This window comes from Medicago sativa, chromosome 7, assembly GCF_051527215.1.
Source record: "Medicago sativa cultivar Bolivia chromosome 7, Bolivia_mono, whole genome shotgun sequence".
Classification (NCBI taxonomy): Eukaryota; Viridiplantae; Streptophyta; class Magnoliopsida; order Fabales; family Fabaceae; genus Medicago; species Medicago sativa.
Genome location: NC_140755.1, coordinates 71998797 through 72022094, shown reverse-complemented (window position 1 = coordinate 72022094; position 23298 = coordinate 71998797). Strand labels below are relative to the sequence as shown.

At 33.7% G+C, this 23298-nt stretch overlaps 2 protein-coding genes across 2 annotated transcripts; one reads left to right on the top strand and one right to left on the bottom strand.

Annotated features, from left to right (window-relative positions):
* The first annotated feature begins 12960 nt into the window (after positions 1-12960).
* LOC146908195 (putative protein phosphatase 2C 65) lies at positions 12961-15986 on the top strand. Its single transcript, XM_085723379.1, has 5 exons — positions 12961-13378; positions 13909-14253; positions 14440-14554; positions 14644-14867; positions 15251-15986. The coding sequence occupies exons 1-5, from the start codon at positions 13136-13138 to the stop codon at positions 15662-15664; spliced, it is 1341 nt and encodes a 446-aa protein (XP_085579505.1). The 5' UTR covers positions 12961-13135; the 3' UTR covers positions 15665-15986.
* Positions 15987-16307: 321 nt separating this feature from the next.
* Positions 16308-19599, bottom strand: LOC146908194 (NAD(P)-linked oxidoreductase superfamily protein). The gene is made up of 8 exons (XM_085723380.1): positions 19346-19599; positions 19187-19237; positions 18544-18617; positions 18352-18439; positions 18056-18262; positions 17560-17631; positions 17076-17318; positions 16308-16615 (listed from the first exon to the last, which is right to left on the bottom strand). Exons 1-8 carry the CDS (start codon positions 19484-19486, stop codon positions 16526-16528), a joined length of 966 nt encoding a protein of 321 aa, XP_085579506.1. The 5' UTR covers positions 19487-19599; the 3' UTR covers positions 16308-16525.
* Positions 19600-23298: the final 3699 nt, after the last annotated feature.

The following is a 23298-nucleotide window of genomic DNA, read 5'->3' as shown; positions in this document are numbered from 1 at the left end:
ATCTTTAACATCCCCAATTTCACACTCCTTGGCGACATTTCGCAAACCAAACTCAAGTCTCTAAACTGTTCTAGCAATTCCATCTCCTTAACCATCATTGCCGATAAGTGTAAAGTCTTCCTACTTAAGGCGTCTGCAACCACATTAGCTTTACCCGGATGATAATTCAAACTAAAGTCATAATCTTTCAATAATTCAAGCCACCTTCGCTGTCTCATATTCAATTCCTTCTGATCAAACAAATACTTCAAGCTCTTGTGATCACTAAACACCTCAAATCTCGAACCATACAAGTAATGTCTCCAAATCTTAAGTGCAAATACAACTGCAGCTAATTCAAGATCATGAGTAGGGTAGTTTCGTTCATGAGTTCTCAACTGTCTTGATGCATATGCAACCACCTTACCATCTTGCATAAGTACACCTCCTAAGCCCAACTTGGACGCATCACAATACACTACAAAAGGTTCATCAGGTTTCGGCAAGATCAAAATCGGAGCCGTCGTCAAACGCTTCTTTAACTCATTAAAACTGTTCTCGCAATGAATATCCCACACAAAGGTTTTACCTTTACACGTCAACTGCGTTAACGGAAGTGCTAACTTAGAAAATCCTTCAATAAATCGTCGGTAGTAACCCGCTAAACCCAAAAAGCTTCTAATCTCTGTAACTGACTTCGGAGTCTCCCATTGTGATACCGCTTCAACTTTAGATGGATCAACTGCAATACCACTACCAGAAACAACATGGCCAAGAAAATTTACTTCCTTCAACCAGAACTCGCACTTGGACAATTTAGCATACAACTTCTTTTCTTTCAGCATTTGCAAGACAATCTTCAAATGCTCAGCATGTTCTTCCTCCGTCTTAGAATAAATCAGAATATCATCAATGAACACAACCACGAAGCGATCCAAAAATGCATGAAAAATGCGATTCATATACTCCATAAATACACCAAAAGGCATCACCTTATATTCATAATGTCCATATCGCGTCCTAAAAGCCGTCTTCTGCATATCTTCATCCCTCACTTTAATCTGGTGATAACCCGACCTCAAGTCAATCTTGCTGAACACACGTGCACCCACTAACTGATCCATCAAGTCATCAATTCTTGGAAGTGGATACCTATTCTTTATAGTTACTTTGTTCAACTGTCGATAGTCAATACACAACCTCGTACTGCCATCTTTCTTCTTAACCAGCAACACTGGAGCTCCCCAAGGTGAAACACTTGGTCTAATAAACTTCTTGTCTAGTAGATCTTCTAACTGTTTCTTCAACTCAGCCAACTCAGAAGCTGACATACGGTAAGGTGCCATAGACACAGGCTTCGTTCCCGGAACAAGATCAATAGAAAATTCAACTTCTCTTTCCGGTGGCACATCAGAAATTTCATCAGGAAAAACTTCAGGGAAATCGCACACTACTTGTAACTTATCGATCACTGCTTGATTCTCCAAAGATAAGGATGCCATCAAAGAAAACATCAGGATTCCATCGCGTTCTAGCTGCTTCAGCTGCTTAGTAGACAAAAACTCCGCTCCACTTTCCTCTTCAGCAGAAGAGAAATACACCGACTTACTAAAACAATTAATATGGACATGGTTGTACTCCAACCAGTCCATACAAAGGGTTAAACAACAAACAACAAACAAGACAACTCAAATACAGTACAAAACTGTAAAACGACACATCGACTCATCTATTTGGCCGGACGGACCGACCTGCTCTGATACCAATTGTAACACCCCGTTTTCCCAACTTGAAAATTTCATCATAAATCAGAGTATTTAAATCATAAACGGAATGTCACATGCTTCTTTAAAACCACAAAATAGATAATAATAATTATCCTTCAAAATTCAACGTCAAAATCTATAATCATGCAGCGGAAAATATTCAACATAATAAAAGTCTTGGCACACAGGCCTTATCAGAAATCTCATAAGTCTTAGTTAATGTTTATTCATAAAAAGTTCATGAAAGCAATCCCCATCCCGTTACATATCAGAGCACCTAGACACAAAGTGAGGAGTCCACTCACGAACACTTCTAATCTTTATTACCTGCACATTACCCATGGTCGAGGCAACATATACGCAGAAGGGGTGAGATTTCACAGTCAATAAATTAAACATATAATTCATCAAAATGCATTTAACAACATAAATCATCATTTACATATAAAACATTTATCATTTAGCATTATATCGAATCATATTTAATTATCATTGTCAAATATCATCATTAGTTCGTAAACAATTATCATCTCTAATTCATAAGCAAAAATCATCATTAAATCATAATCAAGTATCATCATATATTTTACAACTTAAGACATCATAAACAACAGCATTAATAATCATTTAGTATCATATCATTATCATCATCAATCATAAACAGACATCATCATCAAGGCATCATCGTCAGACATCATCGTTAAATCATCGTTAAATATAAGTTATGACGACTCTACAATGCAACTACAACTTCAACAACAACTTAGACAACTTCAACAACAACTTTGACAACTTCAACAACAACTTAGACAACTTCATTATGCATGTGGTACCACCAGGGAATTAAGCCCCCTTCGCTAAGGTCATATTTGGACCTGTCGGGCATTAAGCCCCCATCGCTAAGGTCATAAAGGACCTGTCAGGCATTAAGCCCCCATCACTGACTATGCAACAACACAACTCTAAATGCAACAACTTGGACAACAACGTGAACGTCTTATACAATTCCATTAAAATGGACAACTTCTTAAAGACTTCAACAAATTGGACGACATCTCAAGTAGACTCATGCAACATAATCAATTAACAGCAACATGATAACTCAGGAATAGCATAAATATGAAAATCAATCAATAGGCAACAACGTCATAAACATCGCACATAAGTCACATAATAATCATATAGCATTAGCACACAAATCGTCTCATTAATCATCATATTTCAATAGTAATAATAACATAGCAGCACATAATCAGCATCATAAAATAGCAATATCATTCAATGAGAAACAACATTATAAACATCTTTATAAATCGCATATTAATCATATATTATTATCATTCATCATCTTCTATTAACATAAAATCATCTTTGCTTAAGCTCTCTGGATACTTTATAATCTCGTGAACAAATTTCATTCTTACTTCTAAGATCAACTCACAACTACACGTGCGAAAGAATCGCATGGAACAACAATTTGGGCAACTAACAGACTGGCTCGGAATGGCGAGTGCATGGGTAGCTCGCAACGGCGAGTTAATTTACTCGCAATGGTGAGTTCATTGGGCTAGCTCGCAGTTGCGAGTGGTTCTGCTCGCAGTTGCGAGCCATAACAGCTCAGGCTCGGGCAGAAACCTAAAAACTTTAACTTTTCATCTACCTTCATGATTCTAACACCAAAACAACGTCTAATTAACACCCTAATGTATATCTAAGGTTTGTACACTAATTTTGCATCAATCTAACATCTTTTCATGGTTTAATCATCAAATCGGTCATATAACCCTAATCCCAATTCTCACCAAAACTCAACCTAATCATGTCAAATTCAATTCTCAGAATCATACCCTTAATAATATTGAAAGTTAGTCTCACCCTTACCTGGTTATAGATGAAAATCGACAGCCTCCTCTTGTTCTTCTCTCTTTCTGACTATTTCTCCCTTTTCTCCAAAAACATACGTTCTGCCTAAAAACTTTTCTCAACCTAACTCTTTCTATTTATAACCTCACTTCTAATTTCTCTTTACACCTCTAAAAATGCTCTTTTCACATCACAGCCCAAATTCTAATATTTTTATTTTATTTCTTAAATCTTATTTTATTAAATAATAAAATAAGTCTCAACACCTCATAACATCTCTAAAAATCATAACAACGCATATATCACATAATTTTCAGATAAATCATATATCTCACATAAACTCACGTAAACCTCATAAATCACTTAAATTCATAAATCATATAGGAATATAAATATATTCTAAACTTCATTGAATTAATTAGATAATTAAGACGGGCGTTACAACTCTCCCCAACTTATAGAATTTTCGTCCTCGAAAATTTACTCCAAGCAAACAACTCTGGATAAGACTCCATCATCTTACTCTCTAGTTCCCACGTCAAGCTTTCACCAGTTACTCCACTCCAAACAACTCTCTCTCTAGCGGTATCTCCTTGCCCCTCAACATCTTCACCTTGCGATCATCAATCCTCAAAGGTAAAGTCTCCACTTTGCTCAAGTACACATACTCTCAACAAATCTTCGAGTGACTGAATCGTTCTTTCCGACTGACCATCTGTTTGGGGATGATAAGCCGAACTCAATCTCAACTTAGAGCCTAAAGCCTCTTGCAAACTCTTCCAAAATCTCAATGTAAATCTTGGATCTCTATCTGACACAATGCATGAAGGAACACCATGCAACTTTACAATATCTCGAATATAAATTTCTACCAACTGAGCTACAGGAAAATTAATATTAATCAGAATGAAATGAGCCGACTTCGTCAATCTATCTACGATCACCCAAATTGCATCATTCCCTTTGTTGGTATTCGGCAAACTCGTCACAAAATCCATGGATATACTATCCCATTTCCATTCCGGAATCTCTAGCGGTGTCAATAACCCAGCAGGCTTCTGATGCTCAACTTTCGACTTCTGACAAGTCAAACATGCATACACAAATTGTGCCACGTCGCGCTTCAAACCTGACCACCAAAACATTTTCTTCAAATCTTGATACATTTTAGCAGCTCCTGGATGAATACTCAAACTGCTTCTATGGCCTTCTTCAAGGATCATCTTCTTCATCTCATCATTATCAGGAATACAAATTCTTCCTCGAAACCTCAACACTCCTTGGTCATCAACCTTAAAGTCACTGTCTACAGCAGGATCGCTTGCAACCATTAAATCCACCAACTTCACGTCTACTTTCTGCGCCTCTCTGATACTATCCAGAAATTCATTGTTGATCTTTAACATCCCCAATTTCACACTCCTTGGCGACATTTCGCAAACCAAACTCAAGTCTCTAAACTGTTCTAGCAATTCCATCTCCTTAACCATCATTGCCGATAAGTGTAAAGTCTTCCTACTTAAGGCGTCTGCAACCACATTAGCTTTACCCGGATGATAATTCAAACTAAAGTCATAATCTTTCAATAATTCAAGCCACCTTCGCTGTCTCATATTCAATTCCTTCTGATCAAACAAATACTTCAAGCTCTTGTGATCACTAAACACCTCAAATCTCGAACCATACAAGTAATGTCTCCAAATCTTAAGTGCAAATACAACTGCAGCTAATTCAAGATCATGAGTAGGGTAGTTTCGTTCATGAGTTCTCAACTGTCTTGATGCATATGCAACCACCTTACCATCTTGCATAAGTACACCTCCTAAGCCCAACTTGGACGCATCACAATACACTACAAAAGGTTCATCAGGTTTCGGCAAGATCAAAATCGGAGCCGTCGTCAAACGCTTCTTTAACTCATTAAAACTGTTCTCGCAATGAATATCCCACACAAAGGTTTTACCTTTACACGTCAACTGCGTTAACGGAAGTGCTAACTTAGAAAATCCTTCAATAAATCGTCGGTAGTAACCCGCTAAACCCAAAAAGCTTCTAATCTCTGTAACTGACTTCGGAGTCTCCCATTGTGATACCGCTTCAACTTTAGATGGATCAACTGCAATACCACTACCAGAAACAACATGGCCAAGAAAATTTACTTCCTTCAACCAGAACTCGCACTTGGACAATTTAGCATACAACTTCTTTTCTTTCAGCATTTGCAAGACAATCTTCAAATGCTCAGCATGTTCTTCCTCCGTCTTAGAATAAATCAGAATATCATCAATGAACACAACCACGAAGCGATCCAAAAATGCATGAAAAATGCGATTCATATACTCCATAAATACACCAAAAGGCATCACCTTATATTCATAATGTCCATATCGCGTCCTAAAAGCCGTCTTCTGCATATCTTCATCCCTCACTTTAATCTGGTGATAACCCGACCTCAAGTCAATCTTGCTGAACACACGTGCACCCACTAACTGATCCATCAAGTCATCAATTCTTGGAAGTGGATACCTATTCTTTATAGTTACTTTGTTCAACTGTCGATAGTCAATACACAACCTCGTACTGCCATCTTTCTTCTTAACCAGCAACACTGGAGCTCCCCAAGGTGAAACACTTGGTCTAATAAACTTCTTGTCTAGTAGATCTTCTAACTGTTTCTTCAACTCAGCCAACTCAGAAGCTGACATACGGTAAGGTGCCATAGACACAGGCTTCGTTCCCGGAACAAGATCAATAGAAAATTCAACTTCTCTTTCCGGTGGCACATCAGAAATTTCATCAGGAAAAACTTCAGGGAAATCGCACACTACTTGTAACTTATCGATCACTGCTTGATTCTCCAAAGATAAGGATGCCATCAAAGAAAACATCAGGATTCCATCGCGTTCTAGCTGCTTCAGCTGCTTAGTAGACAAAAACTCCGCTCCACTTTCCTCTTCAGCAGAAGAGAAATACACCGACTTACTAAAACAATTAATATGGACATGGTTGTACTCCAACCAGTCCATACAAAGGGTTAAACAACAAACAACAAACAAGACAACTCAAATACAGTACAAAACTGTAAAACGACACATCGACTCATCTATTTGGCCGGACGGACCGACCTGCTCTGATACCAATTGTAACACCCCGTTTTCCCAACTTGAAAATTTCATCATAAATCAGAGTATTTAAATCATAAACGGAATGTCACATGCTTCTTTAAAACCACAAAATAGATAATAATAATTATCCTTCAAAATTCAACGTCAAAATCTATAATCATGCAGCGGAAAATATTCAACATAATAAAAGTCTTGGCACACAGGCCTTATCAGAAATCTCATAAGTCTTAGTTAATGTTTATTCATAAAAAGTTCATGAAAGCAAGCCCCATCCCGTTACATATCAGAGCACCTAGACACAAAGTGAGGAGTCCACTCACGAACACTTCTAATCTTTATTACCTGCACATTACCCATGGTCGAGGCAACATATACGCAGAAGGGGTGAGATTTCATAGTCAATAAATTAAACATATAATTCATCAAAATGCATTTAACAACATAAATCATCATTTACATATAAAACATTTATCATTTAGCATTATATCGAATCATATTTAATTATCATTGTCAAATATCATCATTAGTTCGTAAACAATTATCATCTCTAATTCATAAGCAAAAATCATCATTAAATCATAATCAAGTATCATCATATATTTTACAACTTAAGACATCATAAACAACATCATTAATAATCATTTAGTATCATATCATTATCATCATCAATCATAAACAGACATCATCATCAAGGCATCATCGTCAGACATCATCGTTAAATCATCGTTAAATATAAGTTATGACGACTCTACAATGCAACTACAACTTCAACAACAACTTAGACAACTTCAACAACAACTTTGACAACTTCAACAACAACTTAGACAACTTCATTATGCATGTGGTACCACCAGGGAATTAAGCCCCCTTCGCTAAGGTCATATTTGGACCTGTCGGGCATTAAGCCCCCATCGCTAAGGTCATAAAGGACCTGTCAGGCATTAAGCCCCCATCACTGACTATGCAACAACACAACTCTAAATGCAACAACTTGGACAACAACGTGAACGTCTTATACAATTCCATTAAAATGGACAACTTCTTAAAGACTCCAACAAATTGGACGACATCTCAAGTAGACTCATGCAACATAATCAATTAACAGCAACATGATAACTCAGGAATAGCATAAAAATGAACATCAATCAATAGGCAACAACGTCATAAACATCGCACATAAGTCACATAATAATCATATAGCATTAGCACACAAATCGTCTCATTAATCATCATAATTCAATAGTAATAATAACATAGCAGCACATAATCAGCATCATAAAATAGCAATATCATTCAATGAGAAACAACATTATAAACATCTTTATAAATCGCATATTAATCATATATTATTATCATTCATCATCTTCTATTAACATAAAATCATCTTTGCTTAAGCTCTCTGGATACTTTATAATCTCGTGAACAAATTTCATTCTTACTTCTAAGATCAACTCACAACTACACCTGCGAAAGAATCACATGGAACAACAATTTGGGCAACTAACAGACTGGCTCGCAATGGCGAGTGCATGGGTAGCTCGCAACGGCGAGTTAATTTACTCGCAATGGCGAGTTCATTGGGCTAGCTCGCAGTTGCGAGTGGTTCTGCTCGCAGTTGCGAGCGATAACAGCTCAGGCTCGGGCAGAAACCTAAAAACTTTAACTTTTCATCTACCTTCATGATTCTAACACCAAAACAACATCTAATTAACACCCTAATGTATATCTAAGGTCTGTACACTAATTTTGCATCAATCTAACATCTTTTCATGGTTTAATCATCAAATCGGTCATATAACCCTAATCCCAATTCTCACCAAAACTCAACCTAATCATGTCAAATTCAATTCTCAGAATCATACCCTTAATAATATTGAAAGTTAGTCTCACCCTTACCTGGTTATAGATGAAAATCGACAGCCTCCTCTTGTTCTTCTCTCTTTCTGACTATTTCTCCCTTTTCTCCAAAAACGTACGTTCTGCCTAAAAACTTTTCTCAACCTAACTCCTTCTATTTATAACCTCACTTCTAATTTCTCTTTACACCTCTAAAAATGCTCTTTTCACATCACAGCCCAAATTCTAATATTTTTATTTTATTTCTCAAATCTTATTTTATTAAATAATAAAATAAGTCTCAACACCTCATAACATCTCTAAAAATCATAACAACGCATATATCACATAATTTTCAGATAAATCATATATCTCACATAAACTCACGTAAACCTCATAAATCACTTAAATTCATAAATCATATAGGAATATAAATATATTCTAAACTTCATTGAATTAATTAGATAATTAAGACGGGCGTTACAATACTAAGAAGAATGATTTTCATCCACACCCAATAAAAAAATTAACTTATTAGGAAGCTCTTTTTTTTTTTGTTGATGGTCTCCTTTATTCATACCTTGAGAAAAGAGAACAAATGTGTTGATTAGTTGACTAAATTTGATACTACTAATGTCGACTCCTTGAATATATGGACTTCTCCTTCTAGTTAGATGTACTTTCAAGAAATTATGATCCTTTTTCATTATGAGTGGTGTCTTAAAATTGTTAAGCCAACACTCATAAAGAAAAAGGTAATTTTAAGACAACACCCTCGTAAAGAAAAAAAGGAAGCATAATTTCTTGCAAATAACTTAATTTTTTTTTTAGGGAACTTAATTTTTTTCTATTGAATGTGATATTATTAGTCTATTTAGTATATAGTCAATTGTGGATGAATTTGACTCATTATTGTCCGAGATCATCTTTTCTAAATAATTTTAAGTTTAATATAATATACATTTTAAAATGTATTTTATTATATTTACATTGACCACATCTAAAACTTACTCTAGTTCCAACACTGGATGGACCTTTCCTTCAAAAAAAACACTGGATGGACCAAACTTGAATTAAGTAAGGACTTCCATCAGCTCCATCCACAACACAAGTCTTGGTTGACTTTCAAGATTCAAAATATCCAATCGATATTAAAGATACGGCCAAGATAACATGTAACGTGATGTGATGCAAGCTCTGCAACTTGAAGTATGAACACATTCATGTATGGATCCTAAGACTTTATTTGCTTGCAAGTGGTGTTTCCTGCATTCTACATTAATGCTCCTATCTGCTTATTTTGGTGAATTTATTATTCTATCAAGAAAGGAGCATGATTCAAGTGGGATAAATCATAAAAGCAAAAGCTTAATTAACTTATCTTTTTGGTCATTTATTGTTTTAGAATGGTCTCTCATGTTACATATGCTTAGACAATATGATTCTTTTTTTTTTTTTTTAATTAACCTCGTAATTGTTCATGTCATAAAGATTCGACAAAATTTTACATTAAATATCAAGTATGATAGACATTTTGAGGTAGTTTGATCTGTTTAACCCCTGTATAATGGGATAATATTTGATTGTTATTGCAGTAATCTCATAACGGTGTGAATTTTATCCTAAGTTACTAAATATTCTTCTACATGGAAAATGACCGACTATTCTTGGTCTCTCTTGTTAATAAGTTTTGCCATGTATATAGATCAAAGATTTGATGTTAGTCATCTGTACAATAGTTTCAAGAAGAAAATAAAGAAACATTCTAAAAAACTTGAAAGAGTTGAAGTGGGAGGTTGATAAGTCAAACTGTATGGTTTGACTGATGGGGGAATGAAAGAGATGAAAAAGTCGGGGAAGATGATTTTTAAATATGAGATGCAAAGACATCATGGTAATTTTTTGGGTGAACTTTTGTTTTGGCCAAACCAAACTTTCTTTTGAGTAGATTTTTGGCCAAACCAAACTGTAAGGTATTAAAGCAAGGTGATCCATATTACATTTACCACTATTCTGCATTTGAATTTTTTTTAATGTCAAATGTTAATAATTAGTTGTTAATTTAATATATATTTATTCTTCTATGTTTGAATTTATGACCACCTACTTTTTATCCTCTAATTTAAATTAGTTGAGTTTTCAAAAAAAAAAAAAATGCAGCTCAAGAAAAGATAAAATAGTGCAATTTGTGTTAGAAGCTAGCAACAAAGAATAGGCTCAAACCAACTAACCAAGTAATTAAGCTTAAGTTGTTGTTAATAAGCTCCTCCAAACAAGAAATTATTTAAAAGAATTCGTGTTCGATTCTTAGGTGGAACAATCATCGAACAAACTATACTTACTCTTATGGTGGAACTCTAAATTACCATAATCCATTTTCCTGTGAACCGGAGGGTTAATTAAAAAAAAAGGGTTTTCTATTATGTGTAATTTTCACATTTCAAGAAGGTTAAAATAGAAATTTTGTATTGAAACTTCTATATTAAATATTAAATATAAAACTTTTAAATATTGATGCTTCTTTTTCCAAACAAACCAATAGAGTTGGAATAGGAGTATGACAAGGGATGATACTGACACTTTTGTGTTGGCGAAAACTGAATGATTTAGTCCAATTTGTGAGGTACCTGTTGGTGAAGTTCTAGGATTGTTATCGACATTAGATTGGGTTCATGCCTTGAATTTAGGACCTATTGATTTTGAGCTTGATCAGAAAAGGGTGGTGGATAGTTTTTCATCCTCGACGCATGATATCATTGAGTTTGGGATGATTATCCATAACTGTAAAACTATTTTCAAACAATATTATGTTAACTTCAGTGTTGAGTTTATAAAGAGGCAAGCAAATGAGACAGCTCATAATTTAACTATAGCGGCCACATCTTCAGCTAGTTTCTAAATATTGGTAGAAATACCAAATTGTATTGAACACATTATCATATGAAATAAATTCTTAGAATTTGAGTTGGATTTAACTCAATTCTCTAAAGACGTCTTTTTAAGATGAGATCGACCTTACTTATACACACATATTCAGATTTTATCTCATTCAATGTGTGACTCTTAAACCTAAGTCCACGGAACATCTGAAATGTGATTTGGTTAATCCAACAATGGTAACCTGATAATAGATCGTTCAATATATCTTAAATAAACTTTAGTATCATGTTAAAATTTGGATTAAACTCAATTCAACCCTACAAAATCGATTTTTGAAATGAAACTCCATCTACTATAGTCTAACTTAAAATATTAACGATAACCATCATTTGATTTTGAAAAGGGTTACCATCATTAATAATTTGTAACCTCCTTCAAACAATTAATTTCAAAATATGAAACTAACGAATTAAAGATTCATTTATGATCCTCTAATCTTTTCGATATTTCATATATTTTTTTGGATAATAAATTAATATATTATAATAAATTCATCAAAAAAGAATTTTATCTAATTTTAGGTATCGTGTTTTTTTAACCCATTTAAATTAGTCTGATGATATTTGTTTAAGACCTTAAAGTATGATATTTCTTAAGATCTCGTGTTTGATTCTTCCATATCAATTTAGATGAGCTCATTTGTCTTCTTTATAAAAAAAATATGGTTTAAATGTGTCATTGGTCCCTGCACTTTCATCAGATTTTGGTATTGGTCCCTGCACTTTTTTTGTTTGGCATTGATCCCTGCACTTTGTAAAAATATTGGTATTGGTCCCTCTGTTAACTTTCTGTTAAAAAAAAAAAAAACAAAACTAACGGAATGCCACGTGGCCCAATCATTTCACGCCACGTGGCACCAATATCAATATTTTTACAAAATGCAGGGACCAATACCAATATTTTTACAAAGTGCAGGGACCAATACCAATAGTTTTGTGTTTTTTTTAACAGAAAGTTAACAGAGGGACCAATACCAATATTTTTACAAAGTGTAGGGACCAATTCCAAACAAAAAAAAAGTGTAGGGACCAATGCCAAAATTTGATGAAAGTGCAGGGACTAAAGGCATATTTAAGCCAAAAAATATTGTGCATTTTTTCTTTGAGATTTTTTCTTTGAGATGTGTCTAATATAAATCTCTAAGAATGGTTCAAAGAATAGACATTTAACATATTTAGTAAAAAATTGATAACAAAAATAATATTTTATTAAAACTTACCAAAAATAGAATAATCTACCATTGGACCAGATCTAAATTATAGTTATTTTTTCATTTAATAATTAAATTAATATAACCATGGTCTCTAGTCAAAAAGAGTTACATAACAATAATTTAATTATCAATCAATTAATTTAAATATAATTTTTGACATTTGCCAACCAAGAAAAAAACAGACAACAAACCAAACCAAACCAACTAAGATACAGACAATAACATGCAACAAAATTTCAACCTTAATTTGTCTCAAACATGACACCAACCACTTCTTCCATGTTCCTGTCTCTTCCAACTCTTTGCATGTTTCTTTCTCAATTTTCACCTTAATTCCCACCCTTCCTTCCTTCACAAATATTACTCCATTCCATCCATTTTTCTTCTCCAAGCAACGTTGTCTTCCAAGAAACATGGGTGGCTGTTGCAGCCACGATGTTGCTCTTAGAGGAGGAGGAGGCAGAGTTGAAACCGAGGTGAATGATGGAGAATATGAATATGATGATAGTGAAGATAATAATATTAATAATAATGATGCTGTCACGTATCAAAATGATGGAGCAATGGTTAGATTAAGAGGGTTTTCTAAGTTTGTTTCAATGTATACACAACAAGGTATGAAAGGTGTTAACCAAGATTCAATGACTGTTTGGGAGGTAATTATAATTAAGATTATCTCTTAATCTTATTGTTTTCATTTTTTATTTTTTTTATGATTTGATTATTTTCATTAACTTTGATGAATTTTTGTTTTTGGTGGGTTTTCTTAATTTTGTTCAATCAATTCTTGTGGGTTTCTAGTTTTCTATGATCATGAGATTTTTGTTCCATTTCAATTTGATGAATTTCAAAGGATAATATTGTTGTTAGAACATTGTTTCTTTGCTTTAATAATAATAATAATTATCAATTATCTTTTTTTTTTAGGGATATCAATTATGAATTCGTGCAATTATGAATTAATTTGCCAATAATTGTCAAGATTTGCAAATAAATCAAATTCAACCATTCATGATATAAATTTGTCTCATACCTTTAGGAATTACTACTAAAATTCTTCATTAATAATGATAGAATTAGGTGATTTTATCTTATGGACTTTATGATTAGATTATGTTGATGCTTGTTAATTGATGAAATGTAACGTGTGGCTATGATTAATGTTGAATATGCTATATATTATCAGGACTATGCTGGAGAAGAAGGCATGGTCTTCTGTGGCGTGTTTGACGGTCATGGTCCTCTAGGCCACAAAGTTTCGCAATTTATTCGCGACAATCTACCCTCGAAACTATCTGAAGCAATCAAAATGGCACAACAGAAGGCCAACAAATACTATGATGCTAATGACGCAGATACCGACAATTTTGACAATGTCCACCACAATAGTAACCGCATCAACAACATATCCCTTGCTTCATGGGAAGGATGTTTTCTGAAATCCTTTGATGAAATGGATGATCATCTTGCTCGGGAAGTTAACACTGATAGCTATTGCAGTGGTTGCACAGCTGTAGCTTTAATTAAACAGGTATGCAACCGTGTAACTAGATAATATTAGCAATTACGTAAGGTATGAAATCACGGTCGCATCATATTTTCAATATTGCAGAGAATCATATTCAAATGTATCTGATGCTTCCTCAACTGCAGTCACAGAGACATCGAAAACATCTTTTCATAACTAAACTAATCGCTTTTACCCTATAAATTGCAGGGTGACCAGTTGATAGTTGGAAATTTGGGCGATTCTCGTGCAGTTCTTTGCACAAGGGATAGAGATCAACTAATTCCTGTTCAACTTACCGTTGATTTGAAACCGGATATTCCAAGTAAGTATTGGTATATCAATATCGACATCAGTTCTCAAGTATTATACAAGCCTATCAGATCTAGTTGTAATTTTATCAATGTTTTTCAGGTGAAGCTTCAAGAATCTTTAGCTGTGAAGGAAGGGTTTTCGCCGCAGATGAAGAACCGGATGTGTACAGAATATGGATGCCTGATGATGACTGTCCTGGATTAGCTATGTCAAGAGCCTTTGGAGATTTTTGTCTAAAAGATTATGGCCTCATTGCATCACCAGATGTGTTTTACAGAAAAATTACCAAGCAAGATGAATTTGTTGTTTTGGCAACTGATGGGGTAAGCGTCATTAGAATCTCGACTTTCAACCCTTTGATCTTTAATTTTAAGGTTGAAGTTGAACAATATTTACTTATTGACTATGAAGCACGGATACGGACACGGACACCGGACACGACACAGACACTGACACGCCGACACGGCTAATTTTTTTAGAAAATCACATAATTCAGTGTAATTATATGTGTCGGTGTCAGACACGACACCTGTCTGACATGGGGACACGTCTTATCCCAGGAGTCTCCGTGCTTCATAGCTTATTGAAATTGTATCTTTGAACTCCGATCCTTTCTCTCTCCGGATACACAATTGTTATGTTAGTTTTCAGAGTTTGAACCATACATGGATTTCTTTCTTAAAACACGTTCGGTGTCTGTTTACAGATATGGGATGTGCTGACAAACGATGAAGTAATAAACATAGTTGCTTCAGCGCCAAGAAAGTCAACAGCAGCAAAGATGTTAGTAAAGCGCGCTGTTAAAGCCTGGATGTATAAGTATCCAGGATCAAAAATAGACGATTGTGCAGCCATATGCTTGTTTCTTGATGATCAACCTATTTTATCACATTCTCAATCGAGTTTCAAGCACTCTAAAAGTCGACATCGTCGCAGCAAGCACTCTAAATCACATCGAAATGAAGACAATGAAACTGTTGCTGGAAAAGTTGGAGTGGAACTGGATGAAGAATGGAAAGCTCTTGAAGGGTTAGCTAGAGCAAATTCAATATCAAAACTTCCAAGGCTTGCTAAAAATATGAGTAAAAGACAATCATCTAAGCACCTTAATGGAAGTTGAAGGCATTGTGATAAGCTCTAATAAGTGGTCATGTTTTTGAACCTAAAATGTTGTATATTTAGGTGCAAAAAAATGAGGTTGAAGAATTTAGAACTTATTGGGGTTGGTGTAAAAAGTGAAGTGAAAAATTTAAATTTAATGATGAGATATATTCAAAAACTCATCTAGTTTTTCACTCAAATATTTAGGGGATACCAAAAATTTGCTTATACCTCAAAAGATGTAATGGCTATGCCTTCTTATAAGACATGAGGGACCACCATTGACTAATTATTTACCATTATCATTGTTATCAACAGCAATATTTATGACTTATCTGCTATATAGATTGATGGTTTATTTGCAAGGTGAGTTTTAATTTAAGCTGAATTAGCTTTAATTTGGTTCCAAATTCTATGTGTTAGATTTGAAAATGGGAAGAATGGTATTTGAAAACATTTAAAATACCTCATGATTATTAACAAGTTTTCTTCTGTGGTAATCATTTTGCAAAGACACTCCTAGGTTTAGGAGTGTGGCTCGTGGCCCATACGACACGTGTCAGACGCCTTAGACGGCAAGTGTACTAATTTTTTTTTCTAACTTCAATGCACCTCTACACTCCTCAAACACAACTACAGAAAATTCCACGTCTAGTCACACATTGTGATGATCATTAATCTTTGATTGAAAATTTTGGATACTCTAGATTTTGGTAAGAAATATGTGCTTACAGAGTTCTTGCACCTTGATGTGTTACAAGCTATCTTAACTCATTTTTATAAACTACTAGTACATAAAACTAATGCTACCAAGTGTCTTGCAAACAAAGGAAAGAAGAAGAAAAAGATAAACACAGTAACTTGATGCAAGTGTTGTTGTCTAATCTTCATGGTCCCAGATATCTTCTACACTCTTGAATGGCCCTTCACTCTTGTTCACAAAGAGGTCTTCACCGTCGAGGACTCTCCTCTGCATGTATCAATAAGCAATGAAAGTGGTCATTCACCCGAGCAATGAGTTCCAATTAGTGTGATGTGACACGTTTATTAAATATATGACCCTTCCACGTTGATCCCACATAAATGTCATCACACTACAAATTGATGTGTCTATGAAGTTTAGGTTTCTTACGGACTGATTTACCAATAATTACTGACAAATTTATCCGTAAGAAGACCTGAATTTCATAGGCACCGGTGGGATGACGTTAATGTGAGATCAACATGCAATGCAGCATATCCAGTTAACGTGCCACGTCATAGCTCCAATAGTAGAAGTCAACGGACGGACCATTTTGGATGACATTTACAATTTTAAAGATCTATTTATCAATTCGGAACTATTTCGACCAATTTGCCTATTCACTCTTTCTACAGGACTATTGCGTTCCAATTATCCTGCATACACAATTGCTGTTACTATGACCTACCTGATCTGGTATGTTGCTAAGTTTTTTGAAGTCATTATCTGGAAGTTCCCAATTGAAGACAACCACATTTTCTTTGATCCTATTTGGGTTGGTTGATTTGGGAATGACACTTGTCCCTCTCTGGATGGCCCACTTCACCAACACCTGACCTGGACTCTTGTTCAGCTTCTTGGCTATCCTATCAACCGTTTGATCATGGATGAGATCTCTCCCACCATCTTGTGATCCAAGTGGTGAATAGGCCTAGATAGCAGCAATTTTCACAATCCAATCAATAAATTCAATCACAAAACCATATAAACAAATGAAGAAAATCAAATTAGGAGTGTAGTAATCAAGGTTTTAAACAATGGTCTGTGTACGCGATCTGAGCCACATAACGCGGCAGCAATTGAAGCCAATATTGACCGCAATTCTCTGCTGTACCAAAGATCACGACACAACCGTTATCGCGGCCTTTATTTAAAACCTTCATGTAAATTACCGTGACATGGATGCCATTCTTCTTGCAAGCCTCGAGCATCTTATCATTTCTCCACCCAGGATGCATCTCCATCTATCATAAAACCATATACACAAATCATTGGAGTTGTTATTGTTTGTAATTAATGCATAAATTAACTTAACTTAGAATCTAAGTAAGCTTAACTACCTTCATATGCACTTGTGAGTCTCTTTCAGAGAGAACTTATGAAAACAACTTATAACATGTCCATAAGTACGTACTCCCTCCGGTCACATTTATAAGCAAAAAATGACTTTTTAGGTACATTGAATAATCAATGTATCCGGTCACATTTATGGGTTAGATACATTAATTGTTGGATGTACCTAAAAAGTTGTTTTTTGCTTATAAATGTGACCAGAGGGAGTATATGATAAACGCTTATGCTATAAATGTTTAATGAAGTTGTTTATTCAAGCAATACCATAGAACTTAAGACATTAAATGAATCTTTGTAGAATAAACATAAATTTACCTGGCATACAGAAGGCATAACTTGAGCAATATTGACTAGCTTATCCAGTTTAGTAAGAGTGAAGTTGCATATTCCAATGTCTCTAACAAGATTTTCCTTGACAAGCTTCTCCATTTCTCTCCAAACTCCTTCCATGTCAAACTCCGACACTTCTCCGGCTTTAGGTGGCCTGCTTGCCCCATCTTTCAAGAGAAATGGCCAGTGAATCTGCATCACATTCATCATGAATGAAAGAAGTAGAAGAAATAAAAAAGGTATAGATTTAAAGATTAATAGAAAGGTTATTAATTAATTACCAAGTAAAGATCAAGGTAGTCAAGTTGGAGTTCTTGAAGGGTATTGTTGAGGGCAGGTCTTACCCTTTCAGGGGTCAAGTCGGTGCACCTAGCATAAAAGTCATAAAATTTCACACCAACAAATTCAGTTGAATCAACATAAAGACCTAAAGAGTATAGGTATAAACATATATTATTATGTTACATTATTACCATAGCTTGGAGGTGATGAATAGATCCTTCCTTTCCACTCCTGCTTGCATGGCAGATTGAAGTGCATGTCCAACCTATTTAGTAGAATAAGTAAGAAGTGTTATATAAATAAATTAATCAATTATTTGTATGCATTAATTAGAGAGTAGTTCACTCTCATATATACTTTGATCAATCCTTCCTAAACTCTAGGTAAACAATCCTCAACTATCTCTTTCTTTCTTTTTTTTACCACGATATTGGCATGAAGTTTCTATTGCTTCTATTGCTAAGTGGCAGCGACTAATCTCCGTTGGAGAATATGTGAGACACACAAGGTTGTTAACGGAGAATATGTGGGACACACAAAGTTGGTTCTCCCCTCCCAACCGAATTTTTTGGATACACATGAGCCAACAATCGAACTCCTGACCACCACATGCTAAGGGGCCCTAAGCATGTGGTGGTCAGGAGTTCGATAATCTTGCATTAACGTATTAAACCACTTGGATCATTCTATTGTTGGTTCATCATCTATCTCTTTATATGAAACTATAATCTTGTTTTAACGTATTCATTCAGATTTTTTTTTTTTTTGAATTTATATCTAGAATCAACAAGTTAAAACTTATAAGAAACAGAAAGCATATGATATGATGTATACCTCTTCTTGAACTCCATATTGAGCAGCAGTGTCAATGTGTCTATATCCAGCCTACAAACAAAATTCAAAATTTTCATTTTAGAAAACTATTAATATTCATCATGAATAATATAATGATCTCAAAAATTGATCTCAAACTCAATATGTTACATTAGTTACCTCCACAATGGCTGTGAAGACAGAATTGATGGCCTGTGAACCAGATTTCCATGTGCCTAATCCAATAGCAGGTATGCTATGTCCACTCAACAGATCAAATGACTTTGTCTTTGGTTCATGTGGCTTAACTGTTTGTGCCATCTTCTTTAATAAATTCAACACTTTCTAAGAATTGATTTCTTGTGTTAATCATATGATGTTCAAATGATATAATTATAACCAAAGACTCCTTGTGGAATAAGCGGACATGTAGGAGTTCATTGAGTAACAAAACATCATACCTATTTGCATGCTAGATAGTAGACACGTTCCTTCCTATTTTAGTCTACGTGTTCTCTTCCTAACTCATTTCTTCTCTTCATCTCACACATCACTTTTTTGTTTACTTTATAATATGACTTTCCACATGTCAATACGAATTTTTTTTTGTTTACCTTGTTGCCAAAAAAATGAAATTTTTGACCTCCTATAAAAATTAATGACATAAATGACCCACTTTCATTTCTTTTTTTGTATTTAAAGTTTTTTTTTTTGTCTTTTAGTGGTCATTACCGCCAAATGAGATGGCTGTAATGGCAGAATATGACACCTGTCCTGGGGCAACCGTTTTTCATTTTGTCCTGTAGTGCGTTCCGGGGCAGCCGTTTTTCATTTTGTCCTGTAGTGCGTTCCGAAAATTGAGAAAAAAAATTCATTTTTCGCTGTAGTGCGTTCCGAAAATTGAGAAAAAAATTCATTTTTCATTGACCTTGTTGCCAAAAAAAATGAAATTTTTGACCTCCTATGAAAATTAATGACATAAATGACCCACTTTCATTTCTTTTTTTTAGTTTAAAGTTTTTTTTTTGTCTTTTAGTGGCCATTACCGCCAAATGAGATGGCTGTAATGGCAGAATATGACACCTGTCCTGGGGCAACCGTTTTTCATTTTGTCCTGTAGTGCGTCCCGGGGCAGCCGTTTTTCATTTTGTCCTGTAGTGCGTTCCGAAAATTGAGAAAAGAAAATGTAGTGCGTTCCAAAAATTGAGAAAAAAAATTCATTTTTCGCTGTAGTGCGTTCCGAAAATTGAGAAAAAAAATTCATTTTTCGCGCTCAATGGGAGTCAAACCGGTAACACTCAGGTGAACTTCACACTGCCTTGCCACTATGCTAGAACACGCTTGTTACATATTTCCCATCCGATAATATATATATATATATATATATCATATCTAAAAACAGTTTCACACCTCAATTATGTTTTTTTTTGGTAAAAAAAAATATAAGCCTTATAAAAATTCCTTTTTATAATTTTAATTGAATACTAGATGAAACCGAATATTAGTCAGATAATATTCGTCGGATAATTTTTTAAAATAAAATCTAGATTTTGTTCATATTCGTCGGATAATTTTTTAAAATCAGGATTTTGAAAAATTATCCGACGAATATTTTCTCAAAAATCTATATGGTTCAAATATACCACAACGTTACGTATGAGCAGACATTCGTTCTAACTCCGTGCTTTATACCATAACGCTGCGTATGAGTAGACTAAGGGCCCGTTTGTTACGGATTAAAATAAAAGTGATTTTGACATAAAATAATTTAGAGATTATATTTTAGAGATTTTGTGAAAAATCAGAATCTATTTTGCGTTTGTTTACCATAATAAAAATCACTTTTTTTAAAACAAATAATCTAATTTGTTTGGATACAACTATATAAAAGGGATTTTTTTGTTACAAAATTAGAGCCCGTTTGTTATAACTTTTTTAAGAAAAAAATCACTTATTTTAAAAAAATAATCACTTTTAAGAGTATTGTATCCGTTTGTTACAGATTTTAAAAAAAATCAGAATCTAAAAATAATCTAAAAACAGCTTCAAATGAGAAGCTGTTAGGAGCAGCTTAAAATAAAATAGATTTTTTTTTAGAGGAGAGAGAAAATATAATTTAAAAGATTGTACTAATTTTGTAACAAAAAATCCCTTTTATATAGTTGTTTCCAAATAAACTAGATTATTTGTTTAAAAAAAGTGATTTTTATTACAGTAAACAAACGCAAAATAGATTCTGATTTTTCATATAATCTCTAAATTATTTTATATCAAAATCACTTTTATTTTAATCCGTAACAAACTCCTCTAAAAAAAATCTATTTTTTGAGAAGCTTTTTCTCATTTGAAATTGTTTTTAGATTATTTTTAGATTCTGATTTTTTTAAAAATCTGTAACAAACGGATGCAAAACTCTTAAAAGTGATTATTTTTTTTAAAAAAAGTGATTTTTTTCTTAAAAAAGCTATAACAAACGGGCTCTAAGTTTTTTGGTATTTTAATGCATTTCAGCTTCTTAAAAAAATAAATGTTACTTAATGCGCGAATTAAAAAATTAAAATAATTATAAATCTATTTCGCTTGTTATAAAATAATTTTGTAAAATTATAACAATCGTAATGTGTTCTATTTTATATAACCTGATAAATCTATTTCGTTCGTTATAAAATAATTATGTGAAATTATAACGAGCGCAATGTCTTGTAGATTTGTAAAATAGAACACATTACGATCGTTATAATTTTACAAAATTATTTTATACAATAAATAAATGTTTTAGATTTATAGAATTTTAACATATTTCATATAAATTTATTCTATTTCGCATTGTATATATATAATTCTTAACAATGCAATATCACATCTACATCTCTCGTATAGTGGTAACCTCTTCTCCAAAACCCTCCAAAACCTTGGCAGGTTGCTGGTTCAATTCCTTCCTTGCCAAGGCAATTCCTTGCCAAGGCAATTTTTTGCAAAATATATTAGAACTGCAATTTTTTGCAAAATATATTAGAACAAAAGACACAACACACTCTCCAAAAAAACGAAAAAAAAAAAAAGAAATTATTGGTCATTACCGCCGTTTCAGTTGGCGGTAAAGAAGAGAAAAAAAAATTGGTCAAACCTGCTCCTCCTGTCACACGCCGCCACGTGTCAAATTCTGCCATTACAGCCATTTGAAATGGCAGTAATGAACCCACTAAAAGACAAATGCTCCTCCTGTCACACGCCGCCACGTGTCAAATTCTGCCATTACAGCCATTTGAAATGGCAGTAATGAACCCACTAAAAGACAAAAAAATAAAAAAAAATCTGAAAGTGGGTCATTTTGATATACTCCCTCCGTTTCAAAATGAGTGTCACTTTAGCCCAAAAAATTTGTTTCAAAATGAGTGTCGTTTTACATTTCCAATACAACTTTAATTTTTTCTTCCAACTTTACCCTCTCAAACTTTTCTCTCACACAACTTTCAATGCAACTTTAAGTTTGTCTTTTTCTAATAAAGTAAGGACAATTTAGTAAAAGTGTTATATCCAATGATTATTTCACTCCATTTCTTAATTTATGTGCCAAAGCCTAAAGCGACACTCATTTTGAAACGGAGGGAGTATAATTTTGAAAGGGGATCAAAAGTTCCATTTTTTTTTGGCAACAAGGTTGGGAAAAAAAAATCTCATTATACTCCCCTCTCAAACCAAACTTGCCTCATGTTTTTCTTAGCAAAGTCTTCTTATATTATCTTATAATATAAATGTTTGTAATTATAAACTATTCGATAATAAAAAAAAATGTATAAGTTATAATCTATATTCATAAATTATCTCGTAGAGGTTATGAAAATAAGTTATGAACAACTTATAAACACATCATAAGTTTGATTTTATAAATTCTTCAAAATAAATAGTATTGCATGTATTAATGTCAGTAGTTAAATGTAAATAAGTCAAACAAAACACTAATAAAAAGACAATTAAAACTAAATGTAAAATATAAATAAACATTATTAATAACTTTTCTCATATCTTATGATAATTTCTATAAAACACTTCTCATTTGATTTGGATTTTTTTTATTTATTTTCGAGGAATAAATTTATTAGTTATAATTTTCAAGTGTAAATATATTTTGT